This window comes from Castor canadensis, chromosome 9 (genome assembly GCF_047511655.1).
Source record: "Castor canadensis chromosome 9, mCasCan1.hap1v2, whole genome shotgun sequence".
In the NCBI taxonomy this organism is placed as follows: Eukaryota; Metazoa; Chordata; class Mammalia; order Rodentia; family Castoridae; genus Castor; species Castor canadensis.
The window spans coordinates 45,261,893-45,279,723 of NC_133394.1; the positions used below are offsets into that span (position 1 = coordinate 45,261,893).

General features: G+C 35.2%; 1 protein-coding gene across 10 annotated transcripts in view; it reads right to left on the bottom strand.

The window, feature by feature from the left end:
* The window catches only part of Zgrf1 (zinc finger GRF-type containing 1), a 72,483-nt gene that overhangs the window by 38,112 nt on the left and 16,540 nt on the right, over positions 1-17,831 (bottom strand). For 7 of the 10 annotated variants that reach the window (XM_074041559.1, XM_074041560.1, XM_074041565.1 and 4 more), the window contains 7 exons: positions 14,971-15,044; positions 13,318-13,368; positions 10,699-10,779; positions 8,788-8,973; positions 3,874-3,994; positions 1,418-2,067; positions 562-700 (listed from right to left, as the gene is read on the bottom strand). In XM_074041559.1, the coding sequence (XP_073897660.1) occupies positions 562-700; positions 1,418-2,067; positions 3,874-3,994; positions 8,788-8,973; positions 10,699-10,779; positions 13,318-13,368; positions 14,971-15,044 (1,302 nt within the window). The remainder of the gene's footprint in view (positions 1-561; positions 701-1,417; positions 2,068-3,873; positions 3,995-8,787; positions 8,974-10,698; positions 10,780-13,317; positions 13,369-14,970; positions 15,045-17,831) is intronic. The other 3 variants (XM_074041561.1, XM_074041562.1, XM_074041564.1) reach the window with 3 other exon arrangements.

Below are 17,831 nucleotides of genomic sequence, written 5' to 3' on the forward strand. Positions count from 1 at the left end.
TGACCCCACCCCCTCCCTTACCACCCACTCCACCCCCTCCCGCTCCCATCATCCATCTTTTAAATGGCAAGTTTTGCAGTCAGCCCGAGCTACATAGCAAGACTCTGTAAAGAAAGAAGGATGGGAGGGAGGGAAAAAGGAAGGTAGGGAGGGAAAGAAGAGAGGAAAGGATGGGAGGGGAAAAGGAGAGAGAGAGGGAGGGAGAGAGGGAGAGAGGGAGAAAGGAAGGGAGAAAAGTTTCGCCCTTAACTGCAAAACATTCAGACCTAACCATGCATTGTACTTAAGTTTTTCAACTTAAATGAAACAAGGTCATTTTTTTTCTATCTTTAAAAATGAAAAACTGTATCTTTAAAAAGATAATATTGCAATTTTTCACTTTTAAACTCAATTTTGATCTAAAGTTAGAATTAGAGTTACTGTCAAAAACTGGAGTAAACATGCAAAATAACAAATCTCAGGAAAATTTGCTATGAAAATTCTTAAGACATTGTACTTTCTCAGAGTTCTACTATTTGCATGAAACAGTAATCAAAGCAAAATAAAATATATCAGTTATACCTATGATACAAGATGTAAAGATCTGCTTATAATGTGCAGGAGACTGAAAAACAGCTGGGATGTGGATTTGCCTTTGAGGAAGATAAGCAGATTTTATTTTCTGCCTACTTGGGAAGCATAGCTCAGAGCCATTTATCTCCTGAAAAGGAATGATTCAAGCTATTATAACAGCTCAAGAAATAGTTTACCAACTGAGTATTTCTCTCTCTCACACTCACACTCACACACACACACGTGTGTGTGTATATATATATTTGAAAACATACTAATTTTACTTTTGATTCCTAAAATCCATGAAAATTATTTTCTAATAAGAAACCAGATTAAGTCAGAATAACTATGCATGCTACTTTTAACCCTAAATAACATCAACTTTTTTTGTCTTCCTTTCAGTATGTTTTTCAGTCATTTTTACTATGAAAAATATAACTGATATGAATGGATCAGATCTCTATTTCTGGTTATGACTGTAAGAATAACTCACAATAGGTGTGTAGTAGATGTACCTTTACCCTGGTAATAATCAAATCAACAAGACTGACTTGATAGTTTAAAAATAAAAACAATCACAGCAATATTAGTAGTGGAAGTAGTGGTATAAATGGGAATAAGGACAATGATACCAATTATGTACCAACTACTACACCAGAGACTTTCAAATATGTAATTTCATTTAATGTTCACAACTACTAGGAAAGTCTAATTTAAGTCAAAGGACTATAGCTGGAGTCCTAATCAAGAAAAACCATCTGCTCCAAAGGTTAAATTGCTCTCATATAATTCTGTTAATTCTTTTGCTGAAATTCACACAGTAACAATTGGAAAAAACATACCACAGGCTGGTACAGGTCCTCACCTGTAAATCCTTTACACTGTAGTTGAAGCAGGCAGACCTTCCTAACACATCTTGAATTTCCTCAGGCTTGGAAGTCTGCTTTAAATTCAAAGAAAGTGCTTTGTTTCTGGAAAACAAATCTTGACTGCTAAAATCCTGCTGCTGTTGATAGAGCATGTCCTTTATCATTTGCAAATGCACAGACTCTGAAGAGCTGTCAATCATAGCATCCTTCTGCTTGTCATTTGTGTCACTAAAATGCATCCCAGAAACAGCCTCAGCAAAGCATCCATCCATTACTTCCTTATCAATTCTGTTTAGAGCAGTCAAGTTGCATTGAGATACGTTTTGATATTTCAGCCACTTGCTTTGAGCAGACTTATTATGGAGCAGTGAAACATCTCCCAAAGTCACTTTCCTAGATTCTTCAGAAGAAGTATCACTTTGGTCCTCAGGCCCAAAGCTAAAAGGAAGAACTGCTGACTCTTCACACAAGTTGAACACAGGAGAACCAGAAGACTCTTGTGTGTCATAGTCAATCACAAATGAACAAGAATCTAAGTCATCTGGCACATCAGCAAGTGGCAATGTAGTAAAAGGAATTTGGCCTCTATTTACTAATGGAAGCCTTTGAAGGTTCTTACTCTCCAGAGCACTAAATTTTTTCATTCCTAAAAGAAAACAGAATGCTGATTACATAAAAATGTACTACCAGTAATTAATCAGGTTCTAGAAAACAGTGGGTATCTATGCAGAAAACCAAAAAGTACCAATTTGCCCTGCAAAGAAAAGAAAAATCACATAATTTTATTTCTTTTCAAAAAATTTATGGTTTTAATCTCAAAAATAAAGATTTCAAAACTTAACTTATAGATTCTGAAGCTTTTGAAGGCTGATAAACTTGAAGTTCTTTTTTCTTCTACTTAGTTAAGGATTTATCCTGAAATGTTACATTATAACTTAATATAGTACTTAAGTTTTCAAAGCATTTTAAAGGCAAGAAAGGATGTGTCATTTTCATTTTACAGTTGCAATTATAGAGGAAACATGTCTACCAAGGGTCAAAGTGAGGATAAGAACTTAGAAACTAGTTTTTTCTATTTTAGATTCCTTTTCTGGAATTAAAGATTTTAGCTTTAATTTGATCTACTGATATGTGATAGATCACATAGATGTGATGGTAAATTCATGGCAGATTTTATCTGGATGAGCTTTTATAATACCTTCTTTCTGTCAATAGCTTTAGTAACAGAGATATCCCTGAAAGTGTAAGAAGAAAAAAATATTTGTTAAATGCATAAATGAATGAATAATATTGCATGGAACTATACAAACTTGAAGTTTTATCTGACAATGCAATAGATTCCTATTTTATAACAATGTATCTTCCTGAGAAAGTTTCTATTTTGTTGGAAATAAATTCTGGAGATCATTTGGGAAGTAGCAGGACAGTAAGTGAATCAATGAATATTTGTTTATGAAGTGCTATGTTGCACTTCTAACAAGTTGATCAAGCAACACCGACAATACAGTTAAAAGAAGCTTAAAGTTTAAAGAAGTAAAAGAGCTGATAGAGTAGATTAAGCAGAACGAGTACCTGCATAGCAGGAGGATTGTGAGTTCAGGACCAGTCTGGACAAGACTGTTTCAAAAACCTACCCAATCAAACAAATAAAATATGTAAAAGAGTCATGGCATAACTGTGAAAATCACTTATTCCATTGCCACTTCACTTTTTTTTTAGAAAAACTACTCTTTGTTTCTGTTTTTTGCCTTCCAGCAACTTCATTCATTAAACTACCTGCAACCCAAATACCTATTCACATCATTTTTTTTTAATATCATCCACTTACAACCAAAAAAATTACCTGTAACTTCACCCTTTACCCAACATGACTTCAGAATCAACAGAAGATATATTGGTGAGATTATAAGAGAGAAAAAAAGTTAGCAGAAAGAATCCTGCAGAATCATACTATATTTATTAAGGAGCAGAAAACAACCCAAAAGGAAAGAGTCAAAATGTATGAAAACACTGATGTCAGCAGCAGCTGAAGAGTTTCCTCACATTGCCAGCATCCCAAAGCAAAAAGGAGAAAACTAAGTTATGCTAAGGTCAACAGTGATATTGATGAGCCATTCACAATGAGTAAGTCCCCTGAGTGATGAAGGGACTATAAAGAGGGGTCCAGCTCTGGAGTTTTAGCTGTGAAAAATACCAACAAAGGTAGAAGACACTCCAGAAGTATGTGATGAGAAAGTTGAGAAAGAAGAGCTAGAAGGAACATCTATCCACATTAGAAAAGTCAAAAGGAAGAAAAGGTGTGGGAAAGCTTCAATGGAGATGACACTGAATCTGGTTCCAAGGTAACAGTTTAGTAATATCTGCCAAATAAAAAACTTCATTTTACATGAACACGTAGATATCAGAACAATACAGTAACAACTATCCTCCAAGCTGAGGAAGAGAAAGTCACCAGGTAAAGTTCTTGCTTTCAGGGATTCCTCAGAGAACTCATGCACAAAGTCTTCATTTCTTGAATTCAAAGAAGTAGAAACAGGGCTTGACAGAGAGATCTTTTGTTCTGGTGATGTTACCTACCCAGAAAGAAGAAATAAAATCACTAACCAAAATCTTCTTACTGCATTTTCTTCACTATTTCTGAATTCCATTAGTCAGAATTATAAAAAATAATTATTTTAAGTACATTATGTGGAAAGATATGGTGGGGGCAAAAACTATACTTCTTCCAAAAAGGACAGAATAGGGTAAACTCACTAAAATCAACAAGAATAATAGAAAGTAAAACATAGAACATAAAGCCTTTGGGTTTATTCATAATGGGTCGGATTCCGATTTGAGATGATCTAGTTATGGGGATTTGGTTCCAAAGATCAATTTCCATTCAAAAGGACTCAGCCCAAATTGGACCTCGCATTTGGCCTTGTAGGTCTAAATTCCTGCATACTCATGTCTTGTCTTACATGCTCAGGTATGGGGCTTATCTATAGCCAACCTTAACTTCAAGATATTGTTCCAGAATGGAGTAAGTTTTTAAGTATATCATAGACCTGAACAACCATACAATTCACTGCTATTCTCAATAGTGTAGCATTTAATTTTACTGCTGCTTCTTCCAGAAATTAATCATCTTAAAATATAATATGATGATCACATTCAATACATGTATTTGTATAAGCACAGAAAAAAAGAATAAATGCTCGGAAGATTATTCGCCAAATTTTTAAGACTTGGTTTCCTTTGTTCCCTATGGTAGCCCAGGCTAGCCCTGAACTCTGGATCCTCCTACCTCTGCTTCCCAAGTGCTAGGATTATAGCATGTATCACAACATCCAGCAAGAGTGGTTTTGATGGAAATGGAATCGGAGGGAAAGGGCTCTTTTACTTGTAACTTTATACTCTTTTGAATAATTTGATTTGTAAAAATGAGTATGTGAATTAGTGTGTGTTTTCATTTGAGTAAATGACAATAAAGATTTAAAGTTAATAAATATCGCTCAGTGGTGCAGCACTTGCCTAGCATGTGTAAAGACCTGGGTTCAATTCCCAGCATTACCCGACCCAATAAAAGTTGATACATAAACTTTAAAATACTTTCTGGATTAACTACGGGGTTCCAGGTATTATGCTAGGAAAAGGCTGTGAAAATGAACATTCATAGTCCACGTTCTCAAGAAGTATAGTCTGGTGAAACAAGTGGGAAATTATAACCCAATCATAATAATGGTTTTATTATATTAGAATCCTTATTATGTGCCAGAAACTGCTCTAAGCACTTTACATTGTTAACTCTGATCTTTACCACACCATAGCAGTGAACTATGTTCTCTTATTTCCCTTATTTGGCAACTGATGGAACTGAGAAAAAGAATGGTTAAGCAATAAATTTGCTTAAGTTTATCCAGCTTATGAGCAGCAGAGCTGCTGGGGATTTAAACGTAGTTTAGACTGTATTTCCCCTTTAATAAAAATATCAGTGAGATGCAATACTTATTAAGTATTCTCCTCTGTTTCTCTGCTACAGTCTCCACAAATGTGCCAGAGGTTTTTTTTTTTTAAGTTAAGAGCAATAGTTTTGCTTCCTGGTCAAAACTCTCCAGTGGTTCCCAATCTCCCAAATCACAAGGTGGCTCTTAGAACATCCTATATGGCACCCACCTGATCAGAGCCATTGCCCCTCCTGGACCTCACTTCTACCACTCTCCCCCTCACTCACTCACTCTTGGCAGTTCACAAACTGGCCAGCATTCCTCTGCCTCCAAACTTTTGCTCTTGTTACTCCCTGCACCTAGAATGCTCTTCCCCCAGATAGCTGCATGGCTCTCTCACTCTCACTCAGATCTCTACTGTCAACCATCAGACAGGCCTTACTTTACCTACATAATATAGAACTCCATCCTCATCTGCACTCCCTATCCACCTTTCATAGGTATATGATTATTATTAGCATTTAAAACCCTCTGAGTACTTTATACTTATTTGATTATTGCCTGTCTCCCTTCACTACAATGGTGAAGATTTTGCCTTTTATTCACAGGCTTATTGCTTTTTTGGCAGAACTAGGTTTGAATTCAGCTTTACACTTGCAAAGCAGGCGCCCTATCACTTGAGCCACACCTCCAGCCCATTTTGCTGTGGTTATTTTGGAGATGAGGGTCTCACAAAACTATTTGAGTGGGTTGACTTTGAACCACAGTCCTTCCAATCTCAGCCTCCCAAGTAGCTAGGACTAGAGACGTGAGCCACTGGCACTCAGCCACAGGTCTATTTTGATCATGCAACATACAGTGGTTGCTCAGGAAATATCTGTTGATAGCTGGGAGTGTACCTCAGTAGTACAGTACTTCTCTATAATGTACATGAGACCCCAGGTTCAATTCCCAGCACTGTAAAAATGAATAAAAATAACAACAATGACCAAAAAAACCCCAAAGTCTGTTGAATGAATGAATAGCTGATTGACTAAATATGCTAATTTTTTCAGGAATCTGCCAGTCTCCCCTTTTTGTACTTCTAATTCATTTTTTAATTCACTCTGAACTGGTTTCCACACTTACTATTTCACCAAAACTGTTCTTGTCAAGGTCACCAATTACCTATAAATTGCTAAATGACATATTTCTGTCCTCATTTTATTTGGATGTCTTAATAATAATTGATATAACTACTGTCTCTATCCTGGAGATGATATAACTCCAAAAGCACAAGACAACCAAAGCAAAAACGTTAAAAATGAGATCAAATCTTCTGCACAACAAAAGAAACAGTCAGCAGAATTGTTGGAGGGGTTGTTGAAGAGACAGACAACCTACAGAATGAAGGAACATATACTCAAACTATTCACTTGACAAGGAATTAATATTCCCAAATATAAAAAGAATTCAAAGGAGCCAACAACAAAATAATAATAATAATAATATGCTTTAAAAAGGGGCAAATGATCTGAATAGTCATTCCTTTAAAAAGAATACGCAAATAGCCAACATGTATATGAAAAAATGTCCAATGTCATTAATCATCAGGGAAAAGCAAATCAAAGCTATAATGAGATATCTTACTCCAGTTCAATGGAGTAAGATAAATTAACAAATGCTGATAAGAATGTAGAGAAAGGGGAACTCTCAAACACTGTTGGTAGGAATGCAAATTAGTACCAATGTACTAATGTAGTATATTATTACTACATTGTATTAATGTAGTATGTAATTACTAATGTAGTAATTATGGAAAATAGAGTGGGGATCCTCAAAAAAACAGAAATCAAAGTAACATATGACCCAGCAAGCCCATACTAGATATAAAACTAAAGGAATCAAAATCACACTGTCAAAAACACATCTACCCTCCCATAATTATTGCAGTACTATTCACAAGAGGTAAGATATGGAATCAATGTCCAACAACAAATGAATGTATAAAGGAAATTTGTAGACACACACATACACATACACAAAGGAATATTATTCAGTTATGAGAAAGAATGAAATTCTTCCATTTGTGGTAACATGGATAGAACTGCAGAATGTTATGTTAAGTAAAATAAGTCAGGCTCAGAAAGACAAATGTGACGTATTCTCACTTGCATATGGAAAATAAAAAGCTTATCCTATAGAATCAGAGCTTGGGAATGGTGTTGAGGAGATGGAAGGAGAGATAAAGGATGGTTAATTGATAAAGAGATGCAGTTGGACAGGAGGAATATGTCCTAATGTTCTGTCCCAAGTCAGAAACCATGGATGACAACAATTAATTGCATATTTCAAAACAACTAGGAGAGAGGATTTTGAATGTTCCCAACACAAAGAAATGATGTATGTGTGAAGTGACAGAAATGCCATTGCCCTGATGTGATCCTTACATGTAGTATGCAAGTAATGAAATGGCAGGCTGAACCCCATAAACATGCACAATTATGTGTCAATTAAAAGTAAAAATACATTTAAAAAATCAACTTAAAAAAGAGACCTAAGGTGAAGATGAAAAAGTTCTGGAGATCTGCTTCAAAACAACATAAATATACTTAACACTACTGAATTGTATACCTCAAAATGGTTATCATAACAAATTTTATGATATGTGTTTGCCACAATAAATATTTTTAATGGTTAAATTCTAAATGATGAAGCATTTTATAATATTTATGAATGCTCTTCTGAGTGGTATATAACAAAATGGCACTCATTACAGTGATAGAATCACAGAATCTGATGAAATATAGATATTTTTTAAAGTTCAGAGAATGCTATATGTTAACAATCTGTCAGTTATTTGAACAGACAATTGTCTCTCTTGCTAGATCTAGTCATTTCGCTTTAAAACATTCTTGACAAACTCAAGATACATAACATATGACCGTAACAGGTACATATGAAAATAATTAGAAATAAAACAAATGGATATAAGTCTCTTTTTCTATAGGGTATTCTCTAATTTACTCTCCTCTCAGAAAACAGAGAATGAGAAACAGAAACCAAGGAACAATGGTAATCGTGAATAACAATGTAATATTGAAAGGAAGGGAAAACAGTATAGACTTGGCAATATGGAGGAAAGTCAAACCAAAGTTTGACTTTACAGAAAAGCCCAATAAAAGTAAACTCTTTTGCCCCAAAAACTATAGAAAGCCTCAGAAACAAGAGGCCACAGGTTCTGCTGAGATAGGATACAATGGACTATTACAAACAACTACATGCTAACAGTCTGGAAATGTAATAAAACATTCATGTCTTATGTAGTTTGAGGTAATATGCTTCTTGCCAATTACTACTATACTACTTTTTAACAAAGACTTAACTATAATCTCTTTAGAAAATTTAATATTGACATAAAGAAAATGATTTGGTAATTCCCATTATAAAAATATTTTTACCTGCAAGAAGTCAGTCTGCATACAAATGCTAGACAACTTTGGTGTCAGAAGGCAAGCATCTGTCATGAAGTTTTCATAGTCAATGTTATCTGGAAACTGACTGCATCCTAGCTGTGAGCTGTTTCCTCTGACCATTAAACCACTACTAGCTGATCCTTTCACTTGATGCCCTTGAAACTCAACAGACTATTATTAAAAATAAAAACTATGTAAGCATATATTGACACATATTCACAATGTATACACATAGAAAATAATATATAATTTGTTTTATTAAATATTACTTAATGAAAATAATTACCAGAGGACTAATACTGAAAACAAGAAACATTCCTATTATTCTAAAACATGTAAGTATAATTACTTTAAAGTGCATTAGTTTAATTACATTCAAGTTCAGCATCAAGAAGTATGAATTTTTATTGGTGTATGATGTTTGCTCATTAAGGTAGGAAGACTTAGTTGCTCCTTTATGCTTCTACTATATATCACATACATTATATGTAACATAACATAATGGATTAATCATTTTATACTATGATGAAGTTTCTCTTTATTTACTATTCTGTAAGCTTCTTAAGGGCAGAGACCATTTTGCTTCATCTAGGTATCACCTGCACTCAATACAGGAAGCACCAATAAACACACAATAGAAAGAGAGGAAAGAGAAGGAATGCAGGAAGCATTCTCCTTTGCTCAAGGTTTCTGTAGACTATCAGGTTTAACAGCACACTAGCTAACTACATATGGATAATGGGCTCTCTAAAAATGCCTAAGGGTATAAACAGAGCAGACTTGCTCTCTCAGTCTATTGTTCCCTCACAAAGTGGCCTGCTTTCATGCCTCAAATACCTTTCTCTGCTGCCCCCTTGAGGGTTTTAGAATTTTTAATCCATACAGGGTAATAAAGCCTATCTAAAATGTAGAAAGATAAGATTGCTAATAGAACCAAAGGAATACCCATAAAATATTCATTTATTTCTAACTGATGAGTTAACAAAATGACAATGACATATAATCTGAAAATATTCTTATTCAACAACAAAGATTCTAAATTATATTTGAATAGAAAATCAAATCTAAAAGATCAAAATGCCCTTTATATAAGGACTTTTGGTGATAATACTTTTTTTGTGTGTGTAGCTCTGGGGATCAAGATCAGGGCCTCACATATGCTAGGCAAGTGTTTTATCACTGAGCTACACTGTCAGCCTGAAAATCTTCTGAATTTAAAAATGTACACATTTCAATAAAAACAAGTCTCAGCTGTTAAGCATTCTGCTTTGTCTGATAGGGAATATCTACGCTCCCCCAGGAACACAGGTGCCTTGTCTTTTAGGCTGCCATGTAGGTTTCTTCCAGAAGTATGTTAATCTATTTCCAAACATTCTGTTGTCTCTAACGATTCTTGATGAGGAGTAGGTAGCACTACTTACAACTTGGGCCCTATGTGTTCTAGTAACTTAGGCTATGTAGTAGAAGTGGTGGAGGAGACTATATGTTAAAGGCAATAAAGATATTTCTTTTATTCACCACAAGGCTTTGAAATTTAACTATGTATGGATATTGCATATGCTGCTTTGTTAGCTCACTAGTAACATAAAGAAGATTCAAGACAAAAAAGGAGATAGGGTTAGGAATTCTTAGGCTGGGGATGTAGCTCAGTGGTATGGCACCTGCCTAACAAGCATATAGGCCCTGGGTTCAATTTTCAGCACTGAAAAAAAAAAAAAACTTGTCTTATTCTTAAAACCAGGTCATTTTATTATGCTAATTTTCTGCCTCTGGAAACTCTAATACCTGTGTTAAAACACACAACACGCGCGCGCGCGCGCACACACACACACACACACACACACACACAAGTATGGTCAGAGAATTAGGCAAATCAATGTTCCTCACAAATTTTACCTTAGGGTCACAAGTTTTTCGTATTTGCTTAGGAATAACAGCTGGAAAAGCAGTTTCTTCTTCACTTCTCAAGGAAAACAACTAGAATAAAATATCAGTAAGTTATCTAGTTTACTAAAATAGTTCTGCAGCTGGTTCATGATTTTGATGGGAAAATGTGCAACTTAATGGTAAGTTTGTTCTTTGAAAATATAATTGCTATGTCCATCTTCTTTACTGTATACATACATATACAAGCTATCCCTGACCAAAAAAAAGGTAATCTGCTAATTAATTTTAAAACGCATCATATTAGAAAATTCTGATCCTAAATTTTTATTGGAAACTTTTAACACTAGAATAAATTGTTGACTTCATAATAAATCACTGATAAAACCTAATATTCTGTTAATGTGAACCATTTAGTGAAAATTTAATATAATTCCATTAATATACAAAATTTTTATGTTTTCATGTATTAGTTAAAAAATAAATTAAGCTGGGCATGGTGGTGCATGCCTGCAATCCCAGCACTTGGGAGGCTCAGACAGGATGATGGTGAGTTTGAGGCTAGCCTGGGCTACACAGCAAGACCTTGCCTCAAAAATTAGCTAAATAGGGGGCCAGGTGTGGTGACTCACGCTTATAATCTCAGCTACATGTGAAGCATTCATAAGCTCGTGGTCTGAGGCCAGCCCAGGCTTTTTTGCCCTATGTGGAAAAATAACTAATGCAACAAAGGGCTGGGGCATGGGTCCAGTGATAGCGTGTCTACAAAGCAAGCACAAGGTCCTGAGTTCAAACCCCAGTACTGCCAAAAAAAAAAAAACTAAGTTGTTACTTAATTAAAAGGGCTGGGGGTATAGCTCAGTGGTAGAGCACTTGCTTTGCATGCTCAGACCCTGGTTTCAACCTCCAGGTCTCAAAACAAATATTAATATGAAGTTAAAGGAGGAAAAAGTATAAACAGTATAATGAATCATCTCGCAATGATAAAACATGATACAATGACAATTACTCATTTTCAGTTCAAGCAATATATTGAAAAATCATAATTTTAACATGAATGCCTTCCTCAGCTGCTGCCAAGATGCTTGATCCTTCCAAGGAAGCTAAGGCCACACTGGGGAGGCCCTAATTTCACCCAGCAGTCACAGCACAGCCTCCAACTGCAAGTTTGCCTGCATCTACTCTGCCTTATCCTGCACAATCATGAGGTGATGGTCATGAGGATAACAGCAATGCCCTCATTAAAGCAGCTGATGTAAACATTGAGCCTTTTTGGCCTGATCATTTGCAAAGGCCCTGGCTAGTGTCGGACTGGGAGCTGCATCTGCTGTGGCGAGCTGGAGGACCTGGTCTGGCAGCTGGTACTGTACCAGCAGGAGATCCTGTCCTCTACTGCTGCTGTTCCAGCTGAGGCGGAGAAAGTGGAAGCAAAGAAAGAAGAATCTGAGGAGCCTGGAGATAACATCACACTTCTTTTTGACTAAACCTCTAAACCTCTTTTGTAACATGATCAATAAAATGCTGAACACTGCAAAAAAAAAAGAAAAAGAAAAAGAAAAATGGGGAGAAAATATTTTCTCAACAGACACAGAGGCTATATATTTTTTCAAATAATAGTCTCTTTCCTTTAATATCAGAATATATTACCACAACTATCAGCAACTAGTTCTTGAAAACATTCAATTCATATTGAGAATTATAACTTTCTCACACAGTGAATTTTGGAAATTAATTCACATGGTACTTTCTCTGCTGGGACAGCTCCTTTGCTACATATAGCTAATGATACTTAGAAAAATCAGGCCGAGGTGGCATGCGTCTTCAAAGAGCACTGACTGACTGTTGAGAGCACCTTCTATCACCAGCATACATGAAAAGGTTATTTCAGAGAGCAGTAGTAAAGAACCATTACAAATACAAATGTAGTCCTTTTCAATATGAAAATCAGACTTACAACATTTTTATTGTGAAAGACTGTGTTTTTTAATGTTCTTCACTGCTGTGAAATTACAACAGATTTTTGGAAATGTGTTAAAATTAACACATTTTCTTTCTTTTTTTTTCTCTTTGGTGATACTAGGGTTTAAACTCAGCTTTGCACTTGAAAGGCAGGCTCTAACACTTGAGTCAGGTCCCCAACACCTGGTTTATTTTAAATGGAACTCAATCTGGGGGAAAAATAGTGATAGTGTTGATCTGTAGTTTATACTTTGGAATAACTGTTCTAGAAAAAGTTAAAATTATTTTTTCAGAAAAAATAAGAATGTGATCATTTGCAGGCTAAATTATTCAATTACTAATTGTTTAAGATCTTATAGATTTGATCTTGTTGTAATGGAAGCGACCTGCAGATGCAGTTGTCAGTGATGAGTCACAGGTTTGGTAATGTTTGCAAGTTTGCAAAATTAACTTTACAGTAAAGGATCTGTTATTTAACCAAATCGAATTGATCATGCAGAACATTTATAAAAACAATAACAAAAAAAAAAGGACAGCAGGCTAATATAAACAAGGGTAATGAACTACAAGTAAAAGGTAGTAAAAACTGACAATATATAATGAAGCTTATATTCCATATCTGTATGTACAAATATAATTTTTGGCTCTTTTACAATTTAAAAGGTAACTCACTTGCAGACACTCAAATGGTTCACTTGGTTCAACTTCATTTTCTTTTAGCATCTTAGAAAAGAATATTAATATAAGGTAAACTAAAGGCAATAATAACTGACCAAAAAAAGATATAAATTTCTATTAGATATAAGAAATACAAGAACACCATCACTAGTAAGAAATAAAAACTAAAATGTTGGCAAATCATAAAAATCTTCATAAATAAAGTGAAATAAATATTCTAAGTATAAAACATTAAGCATTTTAGATTTGATAATAGTAGGAACCTAAGAAAGTTGCTTTTACCCTTTGAAGTAATTAGCTCCACTCTTAGGAATAAAATCTAAGGAAAGATCTTTTTTTTGTTTCTTTTGTTTTTGATTTTTAAGCATTATTGGGGTTTGAACTCAGGGCTTTGTACTTGAGAGGCAGGAACTCTACCATTTGAACCATTCCGCCAGCCCCTAAGGAAAGATCTTAAAGTACAGCTGGATGCTGGTAGCTGACGCCTGAATCCTAGCAACTCAGGAGGCAGAGATTTAGGATGATCAAGTTTCAAAGCCAGCCCAGGCGAAAATGAAAGCAAGACCCTATTTCGAAAATACCCAATGCATAAAAGGGCTGGTGAGTTGCTCAAATTGTAGAACATCTGCCTAGGAAGCATGAGACTCTGAGTTCAAATTCCGTACTGCCAAAAAAAAAGTACAAGCAACAATTCATGTGCCAAAACATTTACTGAAGTATTACTGATAATTAGAAAATGCTGCAAATAATCTAGATGTCCAAACTAGCAAACTGTTTGGAGCATACACTATCCATAGGATGAAATTGTTAGAAACTTTAAAAAGTATATTTAAGAAGAATTCCTAATAATGTAAATTAATACAATATTTTATAATGGGGAAAGGATAAAAAGTACATACCTCAACTTAACCATACTTTTTATATAGGCACACAAAAAAGTCTGGAAATGTTAACAATCATTATATTTGGGAGATAGTATAACTTTTTTTTTCACCACTGTTTTCTGTACTTAAGAAAGAATACTCTGGTTTCTATTCAAATTGTATAAATCACCTTACAAAAAAAAAAAAAAAAGTTGGACATGGTAGCACAGTTCTGTAGTTTGAGCACTCAGGAGGCCGAGGCAAGAGAATCATGATTTCAAGGTCAGCCTGGGCTACATAGCAAGACTGTGCCTCATTAAAAAAACAAAATAGTTGGAGGAATGGCTCAAGAGGTAGAGCACCTGCCTAGCAAGGGTGAGGCCCAAATTCAAATATCAGAACCACAAAAATTAATTAATTAATTAAAATAAAAAGGACTGAAGAAGGAAGGAGACAGGAGAGGGAGAGGGACAGGGAGAAAGAGAGGGAGAGGAGAGGAGAGGAAGAAAGATATCAGTATTACTAAAAGGCAAAAAATGGGCCAATACCACCAAAAATGTGTTACTTAGATGTGCATACTCATTATTTAATACTAGTAAGCACTTAATCAGTGGAACTGTTAATATTTTGGCCAAGGAATACAATGGAAAAGTTACTAAGATATAATGCGGAGTCATGAACCAAATAGCCTGGGACCCTCTGAATTACTACAGTTCCACTACAAATTACAGAACATTCATTCTTCTCAAAATAAAACAAATAGCTAGAAAAAATACATAAATACCTGTTGAGAATCCTGCTTTAGATAAGAAGACACTGATAGAGCTTGTGAAACAACTGTAGCAAATGGTTTCCTAGCTGTAATGGAGAAAATAAAACAACCTTATTCATCATATGCACAGTAGTACTTTAAGAAAGTTTTAGCCAGGTGCCAGTGGCTCACACCTGTAACCTAGCTACTCAGGAGGCAGATTATCAGAAGGATCGTGGTTCGAAGCCAGCCCAGGGAAATAGTTCATGAGACCCTATCTCGAAAAACTGTTCACAAAAAAAGGGCTGGTGGAGTGGCTCATAGTGTAGGCCCTGAGTTCAAGCCCCAGTACCACAAAAAAAAAAGTTTAAAACATTTCTGAAACAGAAAGAAACAAGGAAATATAATAGATTTGAAGGTGAAGCAAAGTCTTGATAATAGTTTCATCTGGATTATGGATAATGAGTCAGTGTAGGTTAGAAATATTTCATGGTTAAATATTCAAAAATATTTAGAATGAAAGCCTTGTTGGTTACTTTCTAAATCAGCATAGGAATGTCTCCATGTACATTGTTTTCCACAGTAATTTAAAAAAATAAATATAAGCCAAGAGCTAATAACCTATATTAAAAATACCAAAAATGAAATACTGACCAATTTTTATGAGCAAGAAAGCCAAAACAACCATTATACTACTTCTGTGTGCAATCACAGAAAAGAAAAAAGTACCTACATACTATTTCTGAGATTCTCTAAAATTCATTTGACTACCACTTGGAATAATTTTTTATTCATTCAACAGTTATTTTCTAAGTTCAGCATGCCATCCCTGGGGAAGCAGAGGTGTGTAAGACAAACAAAATCTCTTGAAAAGAGAGGGACCCAGAAGATAAACAATTAAACCAGAGAAATTCAGACTGTGACACAAAAGGGTATCACATAGAAAGGTGATGCAATGTAGAGAGTAATTTTACATAGGGCAATCAGCACAGGTCTCCCATGGGAAGTTACACTTAAATGAAGACCTGAAGAAAAAAACAGCTATACCACAGATAAAAATGCTCAGATAAAGACAGAACAAAATAGAGTGTGAAGCAAAAAAGTTGGCAAGTGAGAAGAATGGAAAGGACAGCAGGGTGGCAAGTCACAGTCACCTTATAATAGAAGTAGGATTTTTTTCAGCAGAACATGGGGGTACACACCTGTAATCCCAGCTACTTGGGAGGTGAAGATTGGGAAGATCATGGTTTGAGGCCAGCCCAGGGGAAATAAGTTCACGAGACCCATCTCACCAAAACAAGCCAGGAATGGTGATTCACACCTGTGATCCCAGCCATGTGGGAGACTTAAATGTGAGGATCACGGTCCAAAGTCGGTCCCCGGGCAAAAGTGCAAGACCCTACCTAAAATATAACTAAAACAAAAAAGGGCTGGGGGTATGGCTCAAGTGGCAGAGCCCTGGCCTAACAAGTACAAGGCCCTGAGTTCAAACCCCAGTAATGTGACCCCCACAAAAAAAAATTAGGATTTTTTCAAGTTTGGGACATAGCTCAGTAGTGTAAAGCATGTGGGAGGCTCTGAATTCATGTAGGTAGTCCCTAGCACTACCAACAAACAAAAACTTAAGATTTTGTTTTTCTTTTGGTGGTACTGGGGTTTGAACTCAGGGCCTCACGCTTGGTAGACAGGTGCTCTACCACTTGAGTCACTCCACTAGCCCAATATTCATGTCTTAAAAGGAAAAATACACATCCAGTAATCTTTATTTCTTTTAACATAACAAGAAGAGTATAATCTCAAAGTGATTATTATTCTATAAAAAGTCATAGCTGTATCTGGTATAAAATTCATTTCAGGCAATTCTTATTTCTGGGTTTATTTTCCTGTTAAACTGCAAAGCAAATAAAAATAAATGGATTTTGTGACTTGATGTTATTGCCAAAAAGTTTTTGAAAGGCATTGGATGCAAATTGATTTTTTTCCTTTATTGCCATCATTCCAGAATAAAATTCTAAATTAATGTTTCTAAACCATATTTAATCATCTCACAAAAATTTTTAATGGGAGATTTTTAAAAAATTTTTTCACGTAATTTTTGAAACTGTTCTAAGAAGGCAGGGAGTGGTAAATCTAACTAAGATATATTGTAAGCACTTTTGTAAATGTCACAATGTACCCACAGTACAAAATAATAATAAATAAATAAAAGAAAAAATATTTTCACATATTCCAAACTGGTATAAAATTGATTCTTTTCTAACTCTATTAAACTCCATGAAATTACTTATTATATTCCAATAGATTTAATTTTCTCAAGTTGTCTCAAAAAAACCAATTCAATCTTTTTAGAGAAATATATTTATATCAAAGTCAATCCTCATTACTCAAGGGTTCCGTGTACACCCCAGCATTTACCTATAACCATAAAATCAATACCCACAGTGTTTCATGGTCACTTAAGACAAGCACAGGGCAGCCAAAAATGAGTTGCTTAAATCGCACATTCCCAACAGGGCAACACACTCCCTTGTTTTAGCTTATAATGTAAACAAATGTCTTTTCTGTGGTCTGTTTGGTACCGATTTTTTCACATCTTTGTGCTTTTTAATTGTGATTTCACTGTTTTAAATGTGCCCTAAGAATAGTGCTATCTAGTGTTCCAAAGTGCAAGAAAGCTATGATGTCTCTTAGGGAGAAAATATGTGTAATGAACAATGGTGCTGTTGGCTTTGAGCTCCATGGTAATGAATCAACAATCACATAAAATAAGGTCATGTTTGATGAGCTGATGAGTATGCTTTGACCTAACCTATGCTTCCTGCAACAGCAATGATTCATTATTTGCTAATTTGGCAGTTGCAGCACTTCACAGAACATAACTACCCCAAATTATC